Source organism: Pan paniscus, chromosome 18 (assembly GCF_029289425.2).
Source record: "Pan paniscus chromosome 18, NHGRI_mPanPan1-v2.0_pri, whole genome shotgun sequence".
NCBI lineage: Eukaryota > Metazoa > Chordata > Mammalia > Primates > Hominidae > Pan > Pan paniscus.
The window spans coordinates 77,056,566-77,075,849 of NC_073267.2; the positions used below are offsets into that span (position 1 = coordinate 77,056,566).

The 19,284-nt window shown below is 59.0% G+C and overlaps 1 protein-coding gene across 7 annotated transcripts; it reads left to right on the forward strand.

Moving 5' to 3' along the window:
- Positions 1 to 453: 453 nt before the first annotated feature.
- RIPOR1 (RHO family interacting cell polarization regulator 1) lies at positions 454 to 18,461 on the forward strand. 7 transcript variants are annotated; one of them, XM_055100335.2, is made up of 22 exons: positions 454 to 576; positions 10,037 to 10,163; positions 10,285 to 10,437; positions 10,603 to 10,681; positions 11,341 to 11,364; positions 11,459 to 11,512; positions 11,666 to 11,818; positions 11,913 to 11,976; positions 12,073 to 12,116; positions 12,194 to 12,319; positions 13,042 to 13,190; positions 13,265 to 13,394; positions 13,479 to 14,939; positions 15,026 to 15,144; positions 15,974 to 16,106; positions 16,370 to 16,505; positions 16,631 to 16,792; positions 17,051 to 17,209; positions 17,339 to 17,535; positions 17,624 to 17,707; positions 17,816 to 17,906; positions 18,041 to 18,461. In XM_055100335.2, the coding sequence occupies exons 2-22, from the start codon at positions 10,060 to 10,062 to the stop codon at positions 18,136 to 18,138; spliced, it is 3,720 nt and encodes a 1,239-aa protein (XP_054956310.2). In that variant the 5' UTR covers positions 454 to 576; positions 10,037 to 10,059; the 3' UTR covers positions 18,139 to 18,461. The 7 variants fall into 7 exon arrangements, with proteins under 7 accessions (XP_054956310.2, XP_054956308.2, XP_024781659.4 ...); XM_055100333.2 differs by having other exon boundaries at positions 455 to 576; positions 15,023 to 15,144; XM_024925891.4 differs by lacking the exon at positions 454 to 576 and adding an exon at positions 584 to 1,521 and having other exon boundaries at positions 15,023 to 15,144.
- The last annotated feature ends 823 nt before the right edge of the window (positions 18,462 to 19,284 follow it).

Consider the following 19,284-nt stretch of genomic DNA (forward strand, 5'->3'; position numbering starts at 1 on the left):
GCGGCCTGCCTCTACAACGACGCTGAGGCTGGCTGAAATGGCAGGGCTGAAGGGCAGCGTCTGGACCCAGAAGGTGCCAGGCGGCTTCTGGACTCCCCAAGGCCTTCACAACAGCCCTGGATCCTTTCCACCAACCAGCCTAAGCCAGCAGTAGCAGCTCCAGGACCTGTTTCAGGTGGTCACAGACAGGGGGCCCGCAAGATCTCCAGAGCCCGAGGGATCTGGGGAGGGGACAAGCAGGCGGGGCTCCCTGGCGCTCACCGTTTTAGGGTCTGCGTGAGAAAGCCTCCCTCACATCTCCCAGGGTCTGCCCTCCCTGCAAGCTGGTGGGCTGCGTGGGCCACCGGCCTGCCCCGTTATCCGAGAGGGCGGAGCGAGCCGTGGGCGCCTCCAGGGGTGCGGGAGCCGCGGGAGCGCGGGGGGTGGGGCCCGGCGGGCCAGGGGAGGGGCGGCGGGGCGGCGGGCGGAGGGAGGGGCCGGCGCCTGCGGCGGCGACAGCGGCAGCTGCGGCGCGACCAGGCCGGGCACCTCCGAGCGCAAGGACAGCGCGAGGTCCGCGCAGCCCAGCGCAGCCATGTGAGTGTCCGCGCCGTTTCCGGGGCTGCAGGCCGGGCGGGGAGCAGGCGCGGAGGTTCTGGTGCCCCCCCCGCCGGCGCCGCCTGGTGGGTCCGGGATCTGCGGCTCTGTCCCGCCTCACCCCATCTCCCGGACCCCGGCCGCGCCTTGTCTTTCCTCCCCTCCCCCCGGGCGTGGAGAACGCAGCTTCTCCCACAAAAGCCGCCGCCTCCGGGCCTGCAGAGCCTGGCGCTGCTGCCTTCCTCCCACGGCAAGGCCCTGGCGGCCGGTGCCCCGGGGCGCTGGGGTGGGCCAGGCCAGAGAGCGGGCTCAAGGCGCCAGCCTGGGCCCTGGCACGAGCGCTCCCCGGGAGCCCTTGCTGCCTTCGCCGCAGGGGAGGCTGGGCTGGAAATGGGGAGGGGGCGACGAAGGGTGCGGGCCGGCCTAGGAGCTGAGCTAATCCTCCTAGCCCTAGGGGCCGGCCTAAGCGGCTTTGTGGCCGGCCCCGAGGTGACCGAGCCTGGGTTGGAGCCGGGCTCTCCGCCCAAACCTGGCGTAGCCGAAGCCGGAGAGGATCGTCCTTGTCGGGGAACGGAGCTTTTCGCTGGAAATGGAGGTTGGCGCAAGGTTCCTGCAACAGCCGGGCCTGGGCACTCTGCAGAACTGGTTTGGGCAAGGGGCTGCTCACCAGGGCTAGAGGTCGGATTCAGTCCAGATTCAGCACCCTTTGTCCTCCTCTCCAGGGTGAGCCCTGAGTCCGGCCTCCCCTACAGACCCTCCCCAGCCAGTTCTAACGTGTGTCCAGGCTGGCCGCCCCAGCACCTACTGTGCGCAGCCTCGTGTAACAATCCTTGTGCCCTGGCTGCAGTCTGCGGGGCCGCGCCCTGGGCCTGCCGCATTCGGCCAACGCACAGCATCTGAGGAGGGTTATGACCATCTGGCAGATGCAGAAACAGGCCCAGAGAGGTTAGTAGTATTCTCAAGGTCACACAGCTGGTTTGGGAGAAGCGAGGATTAGATCTGAGTCCTTGCCCCTGCGACACCCACCTCCGTGGTATTGGAGGGAGGAGAGGGATGATAATTGGGGGCTGAGGTACAAAATACTCCAGCGGGACAAGGAGGACTGGCATAGCTCCTTCTTCCACCGCCCTCTCCGGCTTGGGTCCTGTGACTGCGGCGGGAGAGAGGAGCAAGGTGAGCCGCCCCAGGTCTGGGTTTGGGTGCGGGTGAGGGGAGGACTCAGGACTCTGGGCTGGGTCCTGCTGGAGAGAAGCGGACGGGGAGGGCGCGGGTGAGTCACGGCGGCCCCTCTGCGCCGCCGCTCGGACTCAGCCCTGGCCAGGCCTGGCCCGGGGGAGGCCGCCTGGCTCCCAGCGCGCGGCCAGGAAATGTAACCAGCTGACCAGGGAGGGGGCCGGCAGGAAGTGAGGCCACCCGACAGCCTCCGCCCGGTTCCGGGGTGGGGGGTCCGGGGCCGTGCCGCTCCCCCTCTCTCCTATACGCTTGGGCAGCTGCGAGATGACGTCAGCCGCCGGGTTTGGGGGCAGTTGCCATGGAGACAAGGACAGGCTCAGAAGGGACCCCCTTCTCCCTTGCAGCCGCCCCTTGCCCAGGTTATTTTTAGCCTCTGTTTACCTCGGTCGGAGCGGCCCCGGGGCGGGGCGGGGCTAGACCCGGGGACTCCCAGAGAGGCAGCTGGCCTGGCACAGTGCTGAGATGGGCAGCCCAGGTGGTGGGATATTCCGCCGCACCCGGATGTGCCAGTCTTGGTGTGTAGGAAGTAGAGCGGGGCTGCAGGATCTGGGGCCATGCGGACAGGTCAGGGCTCCACTCACGGCCATCCTGACCTGGCTGTGCTGCAAGCCCCATAACCTTTGGAACCTTGGATCTGGGTTATTTCCCATCCTGGGAACAGACTATAGGGCTGACATGAGCCCAGAGAGTCCCCTGGTTCTTATCAGCCAGTCCCCCACCAGTTGAGGTGGCCCTTCTGCCTTAGCTCAAGGGGTTCAGCTCTTTCCCTACCTGCTCTCACCCAGCAAGGGCAATCCTGCCCGCCCATCTCCCGAAGCGGTCACTCAGATGGACATTATGATGGTCATTTGTACCAACAGTTAGACATCCTAGTTCCTATGGGACTCGGGGGATGGTGGCAGCAGAGGGCCAACCAGAGAGAGAAAAGTGATGGAACAGTCAGCGGTTTCCAAGTCCAGAATCCCAGGGGATCCCCACCCTGCACCATCCCAGGGAGCAGAGCCCCACTTGTTGATGGTATACGATACCATCAGCCAGTGGGAAGGGAGAGGGAGGATTGCATGTGGGGTAGGGGAGTTGGGATGGACACAGACTTGAAATCCTCCCCACCAACAAACAGCTCAGGACCTGCTGTTCCTGTGTCTAGGCAGCCCAGCTTCCCCCACTGCTCCCCCCCTTCATCTCCCAGGTGCTACAGGACCCCCAGAGCGCTGTGGTGAGCCAAGCAGATATGCCCCAGGTCTCACAAGGTTCAGTCTGGTGGGAAGACAGGCCCTAAAGGAGAACTGACAACTGGGTTATGTGGTCTCGGGGTTCAGAGGGAGGAAGTCAAAAAGGGGGAACCAACCCAGGGCCTGCTTCCTGGAGGAAGAAGTCGTAGGGTAGACTTGAGGAAGGAGAGGGACTTGGGGCTGAGTAGCGGGAAGAAGGAATAGGAGCGATGGGGGCTGCCGGTCAGATTCTGAAGAACCTTGCAGGTATTGAGAGAGGGTCTCAGTTGCTGGAACAGAGAAAGCAGGGGACTGGGAGGAGAGGAGTGGTTGAAAGAATGTGAGGGATAGGACAAATCCTGAAGGGCCTCGTGGGTCATGTTAGAGAGTCTGGGCTTTCTCCCTGGGACAAGAGTGGCTGTGGCTATTTCACATCAGTCTGAATAGAGTGATATTAAAGATTTAGAGTCCTGGGGTCAGACAGCCTGGGTTTGAATCATGGTCTTGACACTTACCACCTGTGTGACTGTTTTGTTTTGTTTTGTTTTGTTTTGTTTTTTGAGTCAGAGTCTCGCTCTGTCGCCCAGGCTGGAGTGCAGTGGTGCGATCTTGGCTCACTGCAAGCTCCACCTCCCGGGCTCACGCCATTCTCCCACCTCAGCCTACCGAGTAGCTGGGACTATAGGCGCCAGCCACCACACCCGGCTAATTTTTTTTTTTTTTTTTTGTATATTTAGTAGATATGGGGTTTCACCGTGTTAGCCAGGATGGTCTTGATCTCCTGACCTCATGATCCGCCCTCCTCAGCCTCCCAAAGTGCTGGGATTACAGGCGTGAGCCACCGCGCCCGGCCGTGTGACTGTTAAAAATAATAGCAGTTAGTATTTGTTGTGTGTTCACAGTTAGATGTTAGCTAGGCATGGTGGTGCATGCCTGTGGTTCCAGCTACTTAAGAGGCTAAGGCAGTAAGATCTCTTGAGCCCAGGAGTTCAAGGCTGCAGTGAGCTATGAACACACCACTGCACTGAGACCTGGGTGACAGCGTGAGACCTCGTCTTAAAAAAAAAAAATTAGGTATAGTGAGTCCACCTCAACGTCCCTACCCCACATACAATTCTCCCTTCCCCAAACACTTCCTATAGAGGGACATCCTCATGAGAGGAGATCTCATTTCATCCTCCCAGCAGCCTTGGGAAATAGCTGTTGTTATTATTATTATTGTCCTCTTTTTACAGATGGGTGTCTGAAGCCCAAAAGGCTGAATAAGTGTCTTGCCCAAGGTCACACAGCCTCAGGTTTCTCAGGTGCGAAGTGGAGCTAATAGGACTTACCCCCATAAGGCTGTTGCCAGGATTAAATGAGATGATGTTTGCTAAGCTGAATGCCTGGCATATAGAATGCTCTCAATAAAGGACAGTTTTTGGCACTGTCAAGTGGCTACAATTTTAAGGTCAGTGTTGTTACTGAATAATGAATGGATGATTGCAGGTTAGAGTGGAGACAGGAAGTCCCTCAGGAAGGTTCTAGCTCATCAGAAGCCCAGCTGTAGGGCTCGAGGGGAGAGTTGGTGATGGCTTGGACCTGAATTCTGGCTATAGGGGTAGAGGTGAGGGGGCAGATTGCAGAGAGATTTAAGAGCCAGACCTGGCAGGAGGGGGTGACCTGGCAGGAGGGGGTGACTGGTCATAGGGGCTAACTGAGACATCCAGGACGACTTCTAGTTTCTGTCTTGAACAACGGGGTACATAGATGGTGGGGTGTCATGGAGAAGTTGAGACTAGGGAGAGTCAGGTGGAAAGTGGTGAATTTGGTTTGGGAACCTCAAACCCAGCATGCACTATGACAGTGCACGCAGCATCTGGGGAGGCAGCAAGCAGGCAGTTGGATATAGAGGCCTGGTGCTCAGAAGAGCGGCTTGGGTGGAGGAGAGATAAGGAAGCTGGCAACATTTAGATGGCATTGAGCTGCGGGATCTGTGCACAGCCCAAGGGCGGGGAGGATAAGGCCCATTCGGGGATGGGAGGAAAGAAGGGGCCTCTGTGAGAAAGTAAGATATGCAGCCAGAGAGGTAGATAGAAAACCAGCGTATTGTCTCTTGAAATTCAGGGGAAGGAAGGGCTTAAAGAAGAGGAGGGGAACCACGAAGTCCAAAGCTTTGCTGAGATCAAGCAGGATAAGGATAAAACATGGGCACTGGGTTCAGCAACAGGGAGGTCACTGGTGACCTTGTCCAGTGGTGGGTACAGAAACTGGACCAGGGTGGGAAGAGGAGCAGGCGGGTGTAGTGAGAAAATGCAGGTAGACATCTTTTCAAGACACTTGGCTTTGAAAGGAGAGGAGAAAGATGGAGTAAGAAATGGGGTAGCTGGACAAAGACAGAAGGTCCACAAGCAGTCTTTTTTTTTTTTTTCTGAGACGGAGTTTTGCTCTTGTCGCCCAGGCTGGAGTGCAATGGTGCAATCTTGGCTCACTGCAACCTCCACCTCCCGGGTTCAAGCGATTCTCCTGCCTCAGTCTTCCGAGCAATTGGGATTACAGTCATGCGCCACCACGCCCGGCAAATTTATTTATTTTTATTTTTTATTTTTTTTATTTTTTAGTAGAGACGGGGTTTCACCAAGTTGGTCAGGCTGGTCTCGAACTCCTTACTTCAGGTGATCCACCTGCCTCGGCCTCCCAAAGTACTAGGATTACAGGCATGAGCTGCTGCACTGGGCTGAGTCATTTCTTTTTTGTAATTTTTTTTTTTTTAAGAAAGAATCTTGCTCTATCACCTAGGCTGTAGTGCAGCGTGACCTCAGCTCACTGCCTCCTGGGTTGAGCAATTCTCATGCCTCAGCCTCCCGAGTAGGTGGGACTACAGGCCATGCCACCACACCTGGCTAATTTTTGTATTTTTAATAGAGTCAGGGTTTCACCATGTTGGCCAGGCTGGTCTCAAACTCCTAGCCTCAGTGATCCACCTGCCTCAGCCTCCCAAAGTGCTAGGATTACAGGCGTAAGCCACCTCACCGGCCCAACATTTTGTAATTATTTACAACCAATTTTACATTGAAATATAATAGGCACACAAAAAGTGTGTATGTCCTAAGTGTACAACTCTGTACATTTTCATAAGAGAACACACTCATATAGGATCAGGAAATTTAACCCAGAGCAGGAAATAGGACATTACCAGCACCCTGGAAGACTCTTGTGGCCTCTTCAGTCACAACACCTGGAGGGAGACTCCCAGGCTGACTTCTATCACCATAGATTAGTTTTGCTTGCTTTTGAACTTATTATCAAGGTCATACATTTGTCCTCTCTTGGGTTTGCTCTCAGATCCACCCATATTGTTGCATGCCACTGTATATTTTTCATTCTTTTTGCTATGTGGTAATTCCATTATTCATTGACAGGCATCTGGACAGTTTCCAGGGTTTTCTTTTTTTCTTTTTCTTTTTTTTTTTTTTGAGACAGACTCCCGCTGTCACCCAGCCTGGAGTGCAGTGGCATGATAGCAGCTCTCTGCAGCCTCTGCGTCCCAGGTTCAAGCGATCCTCCTGGCTCAGCCGCCCAGGTAGCTGGCACTACAGGCGTGCACGACCAAGCCCAGCTAATTTTTGTATTTTTAGCAGAGATGGGGTTTCACTGTGTTGGCCAAGCTGGTCTCGAACTCCTGACCTCAAGTGATCCACCCACCTCTGCCTCCCAAAATGTTGGGATTATAGGCATGAACCACCACACCCAGCCCGTTTTTATTTTTCATGTGGGAGTGACTTGAGCTTGTCTGAGACTTGTGGAGAAAGTCTGAAACACCCCAAAAGGAGAAAGATGACTAGGGTCACACTTGAGGATTTGCCAGGTGGGCAGTGAGGGCCTGGCCAAGGTTGAGGATTGCTCTGTGATTCCAGCCAGGCTGCTGTGCCAAGACCTCTGGCAACTCCTGCCAACCTGTGTGCAGGTGTAGAGAAGTCCAGGAGTTGGGTTCCCCAGGGCTGGTTTCTGCCAGCTGGGAGAGAGGCACGCAGTGCTGAGGATACTTGCAGCAGGCAAGTGATGGGATGGTGGCTGTGGATCCAGGCTGGGGAGGAGGCTGTGCAGGGAAGGTACAGAAGAGAAGGTAGGAGGGAGCTAGCAGAAAAAAAGAAAGCAGAGGCGGACTGTGAGCTCTGCACAGGGTGGTGTCTGTGAAATTCTGGGCTGTATCTTCAGTGACTGGCACATGCTTGGCACAAGGTTGCCACTCAGTGAATAGGTGAATAAATGGGCAAGGGCTCAAGGGGCCAGAGGTCTCAGGTAAAAGGCAGGTGAGGTGGGGGTGATGGAAAGCCTGAGGGTTGCATCAGTGTGGTTGTGGTTTAGGAAGGGGGCATTCCAAAGGCAGGTGATAAGGCTGGGGATGGCTGAAGGGACCAGAGAGGCCAGCGTTAGGCAGGCAATCCATGGGAATGCACAGTTCACCAGTGTAGGGTGCAGGGTACCCAGGCTTCACCTTCAAGGAGGAGGGGAGAATAACATATCTCAAACTGAGGTCCCTGGACCTCTTGCATCTGAATCTGTCGGGGGGAGGGGGAACTTGTGGAAATGCAGACCCCTGGGCCCAACCCAGCCTTTTGGGGAGAAAGTAAGCACAATATGGGAGAACTGAGCCTCAAGGAGCAAGAGTGTTTATGGGATGGGGGAGCATCCAGCCCCTCCAAGGTCAAGGGAGGGATGGGCATGGTGGCATCTATCCAGGCTAGAGGTGGACATGGGATATTCAAAGAAGAGATAGGCTGGGCGCGGTGGCTCATGCCTGTAATCCCAGCACTTTGGGAGAATGAGGCAGGCTGATCACTTGAGGTTAGGGGTTCGAGACCAGCCTGGCCAACATGGTGAAACCCCATCTCTATTAAAAATACAAACATTAGCCAGGCATAGTGGCGGGTGTTTGTAATACCAGCTATTTGGGAGCCTGAGGCAGGAGAATCGCTTGAATCTGAGAGGCAGAGGTTGCAGTGAGCCAAGATCGTGCCACTGCACTACAGCCTGGGAGACACAGAAAAAAAAAGAGAGGTACTGGGGATGGGGGTCAGGATGGGAACGCAGAACCTGAGAGGCCCATGTGAGCTGGGGGCAGGAAGGATGGGGCATTAGCCTAGGATGCAGCTTGACTAGGGAGGAGGCCCTGGCTGGCAGCCAGACCTGATCCTTTCCCCTGGGTCCTGGGAAGAGGGGAGTGCTCAGGCTGAGCACTCCCTCTGTGGGAGTAGGGATGGGGTGGTGCATGGGGCTGTGGGACTCTGCATCCAGTTCCTTCTCTGCATCTCTCTTGGCGCAGCAGCACACACTATGGGGTGGATCTAGCCTCACACTTTCAGCCTCTCTTCTCAGCCTCAGTCTCCTGGTGATCAGTGCCCTAACTCTCCGCCCTCCATTGGCACAGCCCCTCCAATCAGCACCCTTAGCCCATCTTTCCACTCTTCAGCCCCCTACTATCCACCTTCTCACACTTAGAACCCCAGCTCTCAGCCCTCTGTGTGTTCAGCCTTAGCACTGCTCAACAGCCACTCTTTTTTGGGGGAGACGGAGTCTCGCTCTGTCGCCCAGGCTGGAGTGCAGTGGCGCCACCTCCCGGGTTCAAGCGATTCTCCTGCCTCAGCCTCCTGAGTAGCTGGGATTACAGGTGCGCGCCACCACGACCGGCTAATTTTTGTACTTTTAGTAGAGACGGGGTTTCACCTTGTTGGTCAGGCTGATCTCGAATTCCTGACCTCGTGATCCGCCCGCCTCGGCCTCCCAAAGTGCTGAGATTACAGGCGTGAGCCACTGTGCCCGGCCTCAATAGCGACTCTTTAAGCCCCCTACTCTAATGTCTGATACTTCCTCCACTTAGCGCCTCCATTCTATCCCTTCATATTCATCCCCATGCTCAAATCCCTTTACGCACATTACTGACCCCAGCCGAGCAGACCCCTCACCCCCCGTCGGTCCCCTCCCCGAGGGGAACCCCAGTCACCGGTCCCGCCCCATCCAGGCGGGCTGAGTCAGGCGGCAGGAACTGGGCGGGGGGCGGCGCCGGGAGGAGCCGAAGCCGAGCCAGAGCCGCTGGGAGCGAGCCGGGAGCCCAGCCGGGCGGCTCGAAGTGGCCAGGGCCGGAAGGTCCGCGGGGGGCGAGCGCGGGTCGGGGGCCGTCCCGGACCCACCATGAACACCAAGAAGAGAGGTAGGACCCGGCTCGGGGCTGCGAAAGCTCAGGGACTGGCCCCAGGGGAAGCAGGCCGGGTTTGGGGGCCAGGAGTGCGTGTTTCGCCGAAGCGGGGTGGGGGTCTGCCGAGGAGCTCTCCCCGCCGATGCCGGGGCGGAGGCGCACGTCCGTGACTCAGTTTCCAGGTGGGAGCCGCAGGAAAGAGGAGGGGGCGGGGCCCTTCTCGGCATCGCGCCCAGCTCTGGGAATCCCCCTGCCTGGAGGGCGCCGGGACGCCGGGGCCGGTGGGGGCTGGGGGCAGCAGGTCACGCTGGCAGGCGGGGGGCGGGCGACAAACCCGCACCGGCTGGGCCTGTCGGGCAGCTCCGCAGGGCTCCGAGCGTGGCCCCGCCCCGCCCCGTGACCTCCTTGGCCTCCCGGGGTGGGGGGCCCCGAGCTCCGGGTGCCCTTGGCGGGGGCATCGGGGGCAGGGCTGGGGAGGCTGCCCCGCCCCCGGGTAAACAGGCGCTTCCGCACATTCTTCGCGCGCGCCGCCCCTTTCCTGCCCCTTCCCAGCCGGAGGAGGGTCCCCGCGCGACCCCCCTTCCTGCCCCGCGGCAGGCGGAGCCCGCACCTCGGCAGGAAGTGGGGGCCGAGCCGAGGCCACGCTGAGTCCGAGGCCGAGTCGCCTGCGGCTGTCCTGTCATTAGTGCCCCGGTCGGCGGGACTAGGCGGACCCGGCCGGAGCCCGCTGGGGCAGCTGTGCCTAGCGACAGGAAAGACCTGCACCAGCCCTGGATCCCGCTGCGTGGGAGAGGGCTTCGGGGATCCGACTGGTACTGGACACCCCCCCGATCACCCGCAGGGAGCCCCGCGCGGACTCACTCTATGATGTCCCTGTCGGTGCGGCCGCAGCGCCGCCTGCTCAGCGCCCGGGTCAATAGGAGCCAGTCCTTCGCAGGCGTCCTCGGCAGCCACGAGCGGGGGCTCAGGTACGCGGCCGCGCAGGGTTGGTGGGGTCAAAGGGCGTCAGATGGGGCTGGGTCTGGGGGTGCGTAGTGAGAGTCTGGGGGACTCCTGCTCTCCTCTTTCTGAGGACAGCCTCTCCTTCAGGAGTTTCCCGGTCTTCAGCCCGCCGGGGCCCCCACGGAAGCCCCCCGCGCTCTCCCGAGTGTCCAGGATGTTTTCCGTGGCTCACCCAGCCGCCAAGGTGCCGCAGCCCGAGCGGCTGGACCTGGTGTACACGGCGCTGAAGCGGGGCCTGACGTGAGCAGCTCCTCTCTTCCCAGCCCTGTCCCGGGATCCCTCCCCAAGCCCGCATCCTGCTAGCAGGAACCTTCTCCAGCCCCATGCCCTCTCCCTGCTGTCTGCACCCTGGGCAGCATGAGGCTGGAGAGCCGAGTTCATTCTTGTGGTCGCCCCTTTCCTCAGGGCCTACTTGGAAGTGCACCAGCAGGAGCAAGAGAAACTCCAGGGGCAGATAAGGGAGTCCAAGAGGAATTCCCGCTTGGTGAGTGGCGGGAGGTAGGGATGCCCTTTGCCTCTTTGGTGTGGAGGGCTGGGCAAGGGCAGCCCTGGGTGATATCTGGGCTATTTTCTGAAGTGATCTGGTTCAGGTGTGAGTAGAAAAGGGGATATCAGGAAAGGCTGAGGGGCTTTTCTATCCCCAAACTTTGCTGTGCATACTTTCTGCTTGGGACTCAGTACCTGCTCCAGGAGCTTCCAGTGGGGTAGGTGGGACCCCTACAGACATGGACAGCAGGAGATTCTGCTGCAGTGGTACTGAGCAGTGGTACTGCTGCATGGTGCTTCTTGGGAAGAGGTTAGGGCTTCCCCGAGGAGGGAACACTTCTGCCGGGGCTTGATGGGAGTTCCCCTGCAGAGGGAACCTTGCACAAGGAAGCACAGAGCTCTCCCCAGGCGGCTGCAGGAAAAGGAATCCCAGGGAAGAGGTGGAAGGAGGGGTCCTGGAGGGGGCTGAAGGGACCAGATCTGTGCTACCAGCATCCACCAAGGGCTAGACCAGCAGGAAGGGGCGTCAGTTGCTACTGTGACAGGAGTGCTTGTGGACTCTGGTGTGAGAAAGGGGAGCTGTGACGAGTCTGAGTGCCTCTGCTGGAGTCCTCCTCATCCCTCCTAAATATTTGCCCCTTCTCCCCACCCCTGCAGGGCTTCCTGTATGATCTGGACAAGGTGAGTATGCATGGAATGGTACTGGAAGGGGTTGGCTCACAGGGAGGGTAAGGACCCTGGGCCTCAGGCCCCTCCTGACTCACCTCTCCCCCAGCAAGTCAAGTCCATTGAACGCTTCCTGCGACGACTGGAGTTCCATGCCAGCAAGGTACGAGTGCAGCATGTGTGCAGAGTGGGGTGGGGGGTTGGATATCATAGGGAGAAGAGGGGTGGTGCCAGGCCCTGGGTGAGCAACCTCAGGGGTGAGTAACCCCAGAGGTGAGTCTCAGTCCCCCTACTGTCACCCCACTCACCTTCCCAGATCGATGAGCTGTATGAGGCATACTGTGTCCAGCGGCGTCTCCGGGATGGTGCCTACAACATGGTCCGTGCCTACACCACTGGGTCCCCGGGAAGCCGAGAGGCCCGGGACAGCCTGGCAGAGGCCACTCGGGGGCATCGCGAGTACACGGAGGTGAGGGATGGGGGCCCATGAGGCAGAGGCACAGGGTGTGGCAGGGCTAGTGGCTGGCTCTTGACCCCCTCCTGTCCCTGCCCCTCCCTCCCAGAGCATGTGTCTGCTGGAGAGCGAGCTGGAGGCACAGCTGGGCGAGTTTCATCTCCGAATGAAAGGTACTGAGTTGTGGGGGCAGGTGGGGGGCTGGAGGGAGTATGCTGAAGAACCCCAATATGGCTCACCGACTTCTCCCCTTCTCCTCCAACTCTCAGGGCTGGCTGGCTTCGCCAGGCTGTGTGTGGGCGATCAGTATGAGGTATGAGAATGTGCAGGGAAGGGCTGGGTTGGTAGGGTCCCAACACCTAGGCTGCCTCATCCTACCTGTTCCCCCAGATCTGCATGAAATATGGGCGTCAGCGCTGGAAACTACGGGGCCGAATTGAGGGTAGTGGAAAGCAGGTGTGGGACAGTGAAGAAACCATCTTTCTCCCTCTACTCACGGAATTTCTGTCTATTAAGGTGATGTCTCTGCCCAGGACGGCAGGCCACCATGGTCCTGTGAACCCCTTGTGACCCCCATTACCCTGAGTCCCTTACTCCTGTGATCCCCTCATAGCTCCATAGCCCTGTGAAGATATGATTCCATGACCTTCATGATCTCTGTGGCCCTGAGAGGAACAATCTTTGTGACTCTTAGGACATCATGGCTTCCTGACCCTGTGACCTCCTCATGATCTTCTGACCCTGTGAATATTTGACCTCCTAAGCTCCCATGAGGCTGTGACCTCTATGACCTCAGTGACCCTACCATGCAGACCTCTGTGATTCCCATGCTCCCAGGCTGCTTCAAGCATCCATGGCTCCATGAGCATGCATGTGTCTATCTATCTATCTAGGAGTTGGCGGGTCTCACTCTGTCACCCAGGTTGGAGTGCAGCAGTGCAATCATACCTCACTGCAGTCTCAAACTCCTGGGCTCAACCCATCCTCCCACTTCAGCCTCCCAAGTAGCTGGGACTACAGGTGCACCACCATGCCTGGCTAAAATTTTTTTTTTTTTTTTTTGAGACAGAGTCTTGCCATGTTTCCCAAGCTGGTCTTGAACTCCTGGCCTTAAGTGATCCTCCTGCCTCAGCCTCCCATGACCATTTTATAAGTTCTATGCAAATTCAGACCTCAGATTTCCCATGATCTCATAGCCCCTGCACCCTTGTGACCCGACCATGCACTCTTGGCTACAGGTGACAGAACTGAAGGGCCTGGCCAACCATGTGGTTGTGGGCAGTGTCTCCTGTGAGACCAAGGACCTGTTTGCCGCCCTGCCCCAGGTTGTGGCTGTGGATATCAATGACCTTGGTACCATCAAGCTCAGCCTGGAAGTCACATGGAGGTTGGTGGGGCTGAGAGGCTTGGAGGAGGGCCAGGAGGGCTGTGGCACCTGCCAACAGCCTCTTCCCTTCCCAGCCCCTTCGACAAGGATGACCAGCCCTCAGCTGCTTCTTCTGTCAACAAGGCCTCCACAGTCACCAAGCGCTTCTCCACCTATAGCCAGAGCCCACCGGACACACCCTCACTTCGGGAACAGGCTTTCTATGTGAGTCATAGCCCAGGTCCAGGCCTCACCATCCCCCAGAGGCTCCCTGGGGGTGGTTCTGAAATGCCCTCTCCTCTTTCTCAGAACATGCTGCGACGGCAGGAGGAGCTGGAGAATGGGACAGCATGGTCCCTGTCATCCGAATCTTCAGACGACTCATCCAGCCCACAGCTCTCAGGCACTGCCCGCCACTCATCAGCCCCTAGGCCCCTGGTGCAGCAGCCCGAGCCCCTTCCCATCCAAGTTGCCTTCCGCAGGCCTGAGACCCTCAGCTCTGGGCCCTTGGATGAGGAGGGGGCCGTGGCCCCAGTCCTGGCAAATGGGCATGCACCCTACAGTCGGACTCTGAGCCACATCAGTGAGGCTAGTGTAGACGCTGCCTTGGCTGAGGCTTCAGTGGAGGCCGTTGGCCCAGAAAGCCTAGCCTGGGGACCTAGCCCACCTACACACCCAGCTCCCACCCATGGAGAGCACCCCAGTCCTGTTCCTCCTGCCCTGGACCCTGGCCACTCTGCCACAAGCTCCACCCTCGGTACAACAGGCTCTGTCCCCACATCTACAGACCCTGCCCCATCTGCACACCTAGACTCAGTTCATAAGTCCACAGACTCTGGCCCTTCAGAACTGCCAGGCCCCACTCACACCACTACAGGCTCTACCTATAGTGCCATTACCACTACCCACAGTGCTCCAAGCCCCCTCACTCACACTACTACAGGCTCCACCCACAAGCCCATAATCTCTACCCTTACTACTACAGGCCCTACCCTCAATATCATAGGCCCAGTCCAGACTACCACAAGCCCCACCCACACTATGCCAAGCCCTACCCATACCACAGCAAGCCCCACTCATACTTCCACAAGCACCACCCATACCCCCACAAGCCCCACCCACACCCCCACAAGCCCCACCCACACCCCCACAAGCCCCACCCATACCCCCACAAGTCCCACCCACAAAACCAGTATGTCACCTCCCACCACTACAAGTCCTACCCCCAGTGGTATGGGCCTAGTCCAGACTGCCACAAGTCCCACCCATCCTACCACAAGCCCCACCCATCCCACCACAAGCCCCATCCTTATAAATGTAAGCCCTTCCACTTCTCTAGAACTTGCTACCCTCTCCAGCCCCTCCAAACACTCAGACCCCACCCTCCCAGGCACTGACTCCCTTCCCTGTAGTCCCCCAGTCTCCAATTCCTACACTCAGGCAGACCCTATGGCCCCCAGAACTCCCCACCCAAGTCTTGCCCATTCCAGTAGGAAACCCCTCACAAGCCCTGCCCCAGATCCCCCAGAGTCTACGGTTCAGAGTCTAAGCCCCACTCCCTCACCCCCAACCCCTGCACCCCAGCATTCAGACCTTAGCCTGGCCATGGCTGTCCAGACCCCAGTCCCAACGGCAGCCAGAGGGTCTGGGGACAGGAGCCTGGAGGAGGCACTGGGGGCCCTAATGGCTGCCCTGGATGACTACCGTGGCCAGTTTCCTGAGCTGCAGGGCCTGGAGCAGGAGGTGACCCGCCTAGAGAGTCTGCTCATGGTGAGGAGGGCTGGGCTGGGCTAGGGCAACCAGGGAGGGCAGCCAGGGGGCGGCAGCCGCTCTGATGCCCTTCACAACCTCAGCAGAGACAAGGTCTGACTCGCAGCCGGGCCTCCAGTCTCAGCATCACTGTGGAGCATGCCTTGGAGAGCTTCAGCTTCCTCAATGAAGACGAAGATGAAGACAATGATGTTCCTGGGGACAGGTGAGGGGGCTAGGCAAGATGAGTGTGAGGCTAGGTGAGAGGGAAAAGGTGAGGCAGGACCAGGGGAAGGTGGAACAGGTGAATTGGGAGAAAGTCAAAGGACAGGACAGGTGAGGCAGGGCCAGGTGGAGCATGTGAGGACTGAGTTGCTGGCAGGTGCACCTGTGTCCATCCCTCCCATGTCCTTCATGCCCATGTCTCCAACCCTACGTGTGTCCCCAGTGCTTCTGACCGCCCTCCTCATCTATGCAATGTCTGCCTCCCCTGCCGGTCCCCATCAGCTTGGGTGCCTCCAGCCCCTCCTCTTCCCCTTGGCCTCACCTTGGACCTGCCCTTTAAGGAGCTCTCTCAGTGTCTCGCCGTGCACCCTGGGACCCCAGCACTGCCCCACTCCTTCTCAACCCCGACTCTCCCAGAGGCCCTGGCCCCTCAACTATCAGTCCTGGAGTGGCCTTTGCTGGTTCCCAGTTGAGAGTTGTGCCAGGTCCCTCCTTCCTCTGCTGCTGCCCAGGCTACAGCCCCATGCCCTGCACCCTTTGCAGTCCACTTGTCATAAACCATCCCGCCTGCAGCCTACTCCTACCCATGCCATCCCCAGTGGTCCCAGCTGGAGGTAGCATGGCGCAGACTGACTCCAGAGATCCCTACTACCACCTGCTGGTCCCAGCCCCTTCCTCCTTCTGGAAATCCTCCATGAACTTACCCCACTGTCTGCTGTTGGTGCATCATCTTCTTCCTTTCTGGCATGGGGGAAGCTTAATAAAAATAAACGCTGGTGACCAGGTGGTGATGTGTGCCTGTGGGGTGGTGGACCCCATTTTTCCCTCAGGCCTCCAAGCAGCCCGGAGGCTGGGGCTGAGGACAGCATAGACTCACCCAGTGCCCGCCCCCTCAGCACGGGGTGTCCAGCTCTGGATGCTGCCTTGGTCCGGCACCTGTACCACTGCAGTCGCCTCCTGCTGGTGAGGCTGATGGTGTTCCCCCACCCTTCCTTTGTAACCCCTAACCCCAGGGAGTCCTGCCCTTCCATCCTGGTCCTCTATACCTCCTCTGAGTGCCACACCCCAGTGCCCCAGGGCCCTTGGCATCTGGCCCTTGCTGAATGGAGTATCTCCCAACTCTGCAACCCCAACCTCCCCCAGTGCATGCTGGGACTTGTCCCTGAGCACGATCCTCCCAAGCCCTACCCTGAGGCTTGAGCTACTTGGCCACCCATGTTCTCCAGAAACTGGGCACATTTGGGCCCCTGCGCTGCCAGGAGGCATGGGCCCTGGAGCGGCTGCTGCGGGAAGCCCGAGTACTGGAGGCAATATGCGAGTTCAGCAGGCGGTGGGAGATCCCGGCCAGCTCTGCCCAGGAAGGTAAAGGCCCCGGGGGTTCGGGCTCTGCCATCTGCCTTGAAGCTCCTACCTCAGCCTACCGCCATCTGCATGCTCTGTACTCACTTGCCTGCCTATTGCTGATGGTTTCCCTCACCCCCTCACAGTGGTGCAGTTCTCGGCCTCTCGGCCTGGCTTCCTGACCTTCTGGGACCAGTGCACAGAGAGACTCAGCTGCTTCCTCTGCCCGGTGGAGCGGGTGCTTCTCACCTTCTGCAACCAGTATGGTGCCCGCCTCTCCCTGCGCCAGCCAGGCTTGGCTGAGGCTGGTGAGTGGGCTGCTTCCTCCTTCCACCCTTGCTCAGATTCCCAGTGACAGGAAGCTCGGGGAAGCCAGGTCAGCCCACACAGATAAACGAACTGGGCACCGAGGAGACCAGCAAAGACTTGGGCCTTAGAGCAGAAGGACCCAGATGGGTGGGGTTTGAACAGGGGGCCCCTGGACCTGAGCCTGGGATAGGAGCATCTCTCCCCTCTAAAAGCTGTGTTCACCCAAACTCTGAGGCCCATGCTACTGCCTCCTGCAGTGTGTGTGAAGTTCCTGGAGGATGCCCTGGGGCAGAAGCTGCCCAGAAGGCCCCAGCCAGGGCCTGGAGAGCAGCTCACGGTCTTCCAGTTCTGGAGTTTTGTGGAAACCTTGGACAGCCCCACCATGGAGGCCTACGTGACCGAGACCGCTGAGGAGGGTGAGGTGGTGGCCCTGATCACATAGTGGCCTCTTTGGGTCTGAGGACATGAGGACAAGCCCTCCCCACCCTCGGGGGCTCCTCACCCTGCCACCTTGCCCACCCACCCACCATATCCCCTTTTTTCAGTGCTACTGGTGCGGAATCTGAACTCGGATGATCAGGCTGTTGTGCTGAAGGCCCTGAGATTGGCGCCCGAGGGGCGTCTGCGAAGGGACGGGCTGCGGGCCCTCAGCTCCCTGCTCGTCCATGGCAACAACAAGGTCATGGCTGCTGTCAGCACCCAGCTCCGGAGCCTGTCACTGGGCCCTACCTTCCGGGAGAGGGTGAGTTGGACAGGGCTCCCTTGAGGGCGAGGGCTGGGGTCCTGGACTCCCACTGTCTGGCTAAGTCTGTCCTCCCGCCCTTCCACAGGCCCTCCTGTGCTTCCTGGACCAGCTGGAGGATGAGGACGTGCAGACTCGAGTGGCTGGCTGCCTGGCCCTAGGCTGCATCAAGGTGACCCCTGCCAACCCTCCCACCCCTCTGTCCGCTTCCGGCACCCCCACCCCTGAAACCCTCCCATCTGCTCCCCCGAGCCCACCTCAATGCTCCCTCCCCTGACAGGCTCCCGAGGGCATTGAGCCCCTGGTGTACCTCTGCCAAACTGACACAGAAGCTGTGAGGGAAGCTGCCCGGCAAAGCCTACAGCAGTGTGGTGAGGCTGGGGGATGGGAGAGATGGGTGGAGATCTGGGACATCTTGGCTGATGGGAGTAGGAGAGATGGCGCCAGGGGTGGGAGAGTGGGATGGGGCTAGGGCCACCCTTGACCTCATCCTCACTCATTACAGGAGAAGAGGGACAGTCTGCCCATCGACGGCTGGAGGAGTCCCTGGACGCCCTGCCCCGCATCTTTGGGCCTGGCAGCATGGCCAGCACAGCATTCTAAACTATTCACCCATGGGTTCCTGGTGCCCCTTTCCCCCCACTTTCAGGGCTCACCAGGCACTGGCAGGGAGGGTAAGGGCTGGCTCCAGATACCCCTCCCCCACAGATTCCTAGCAATGAAAATCTAATATATTCTTCTGTTGCCCCTGGGGTTGGAGAATCAGTGCCTGAAGTCAAGTGCCTCCCAGCCTCGGCTCAGCACATCCCTTGCCACAAATCAGTGTCTGGGGCTTGGCCACCCTGCCACTGCCCAGCCACATCCCTTGGTTTTGTATTTTATTTACAGAGTTTTACAGAAAATAAAAAAGCAAAATGTCTTTCCTACATGGCCTGGTACACTCCTGACCCTCTGCTCCAACACCCTCTGGCTGTGGCCCTGCCTGACACTGGTGTGTTCACACTGCAGCTGTGACAGTGCCATGTGCACTTGCCCTGGAAATTCAGGTGGAAGAAAGCCCAGAGGCTGGAACTGGGCTTGGAGAAGAGAGCAGGGGAAAAGGGTGGTTCAGCCTGCAGGTGGGGCCTACCCTGGGCCTGGGAACTACGGCCCAAGGTGGAGCTAAACTGGAGTTGGCCCAGAAAACACCAAAGGGTGCCAATCCCAGGCTGTGGCCTGGGAGCAAAGGGGAAGGGAAAGGAAAAACAGGAAGGGAAAGGAGGCACGGGGTGGCTGGAGCTTCTGCCCACCAGGGGGCAGCAGATCCATGTCAGCAGATGCCAGGTTTGGGTCTTCTGCAGCCTGGGCAGCTTTCTGCAGAGGGGCTGAAGGAGCTCCTTGAAGCTGGATGGCAGGGGAGAGGAGCTCCTTGCAGAGGGGAAGAGCTGGGACCTGGGAGGCAGGAGACCTGGATGGCTAACCTGTGACCCAAGACAGCAAGTCCCTTCCCTCCCCAGCCGTCTCCCCCTCTGTAATAACAAACGTGCCTGAACTCTGTGATCCCCAACAGCCGGCCAACCTGTGCTGCTTCAGGAAGCAGAGATCCCAGGAGAGGGCTTGCCTTTGCCCCGCCTCGCCTTGCCCCAGAGCTGCCTGGCCAGTGAATGTGTTAACCCCAGAAGGCTGAGTCCTGCGTGAGGAACTGGAGTGTGGGGTGGGACTTCAGGATGGCAGGCCTGTTCTAAGGAGGGGCTGAGGGAGGCCCACACC

Bases quoted from the DNA above. Each gene is read 5' to 3' on its own strand.
- RIPOR1 (XM_024925891.4), top strand. From the start codon at position 1,485: ATGACCATCTGGCAGATGCAGAAACAGGCCCAGAGAG. The intron at 11,513-11,665 runs GTACGAGTGCAG...TCACCTTCCCAG, and splicing joins TGGAGTTCCATGCCAGCAAG to ATCGATGAGCTGTATGAGGC. The intron at 16,793-17,050 runs GTGAGTGGGCTG...TGCCTCCTGCAG, and splicing joins GCCAGGCTTGGCTGAGGCTG to TGTGTGTGAAGTTCCTGGAG.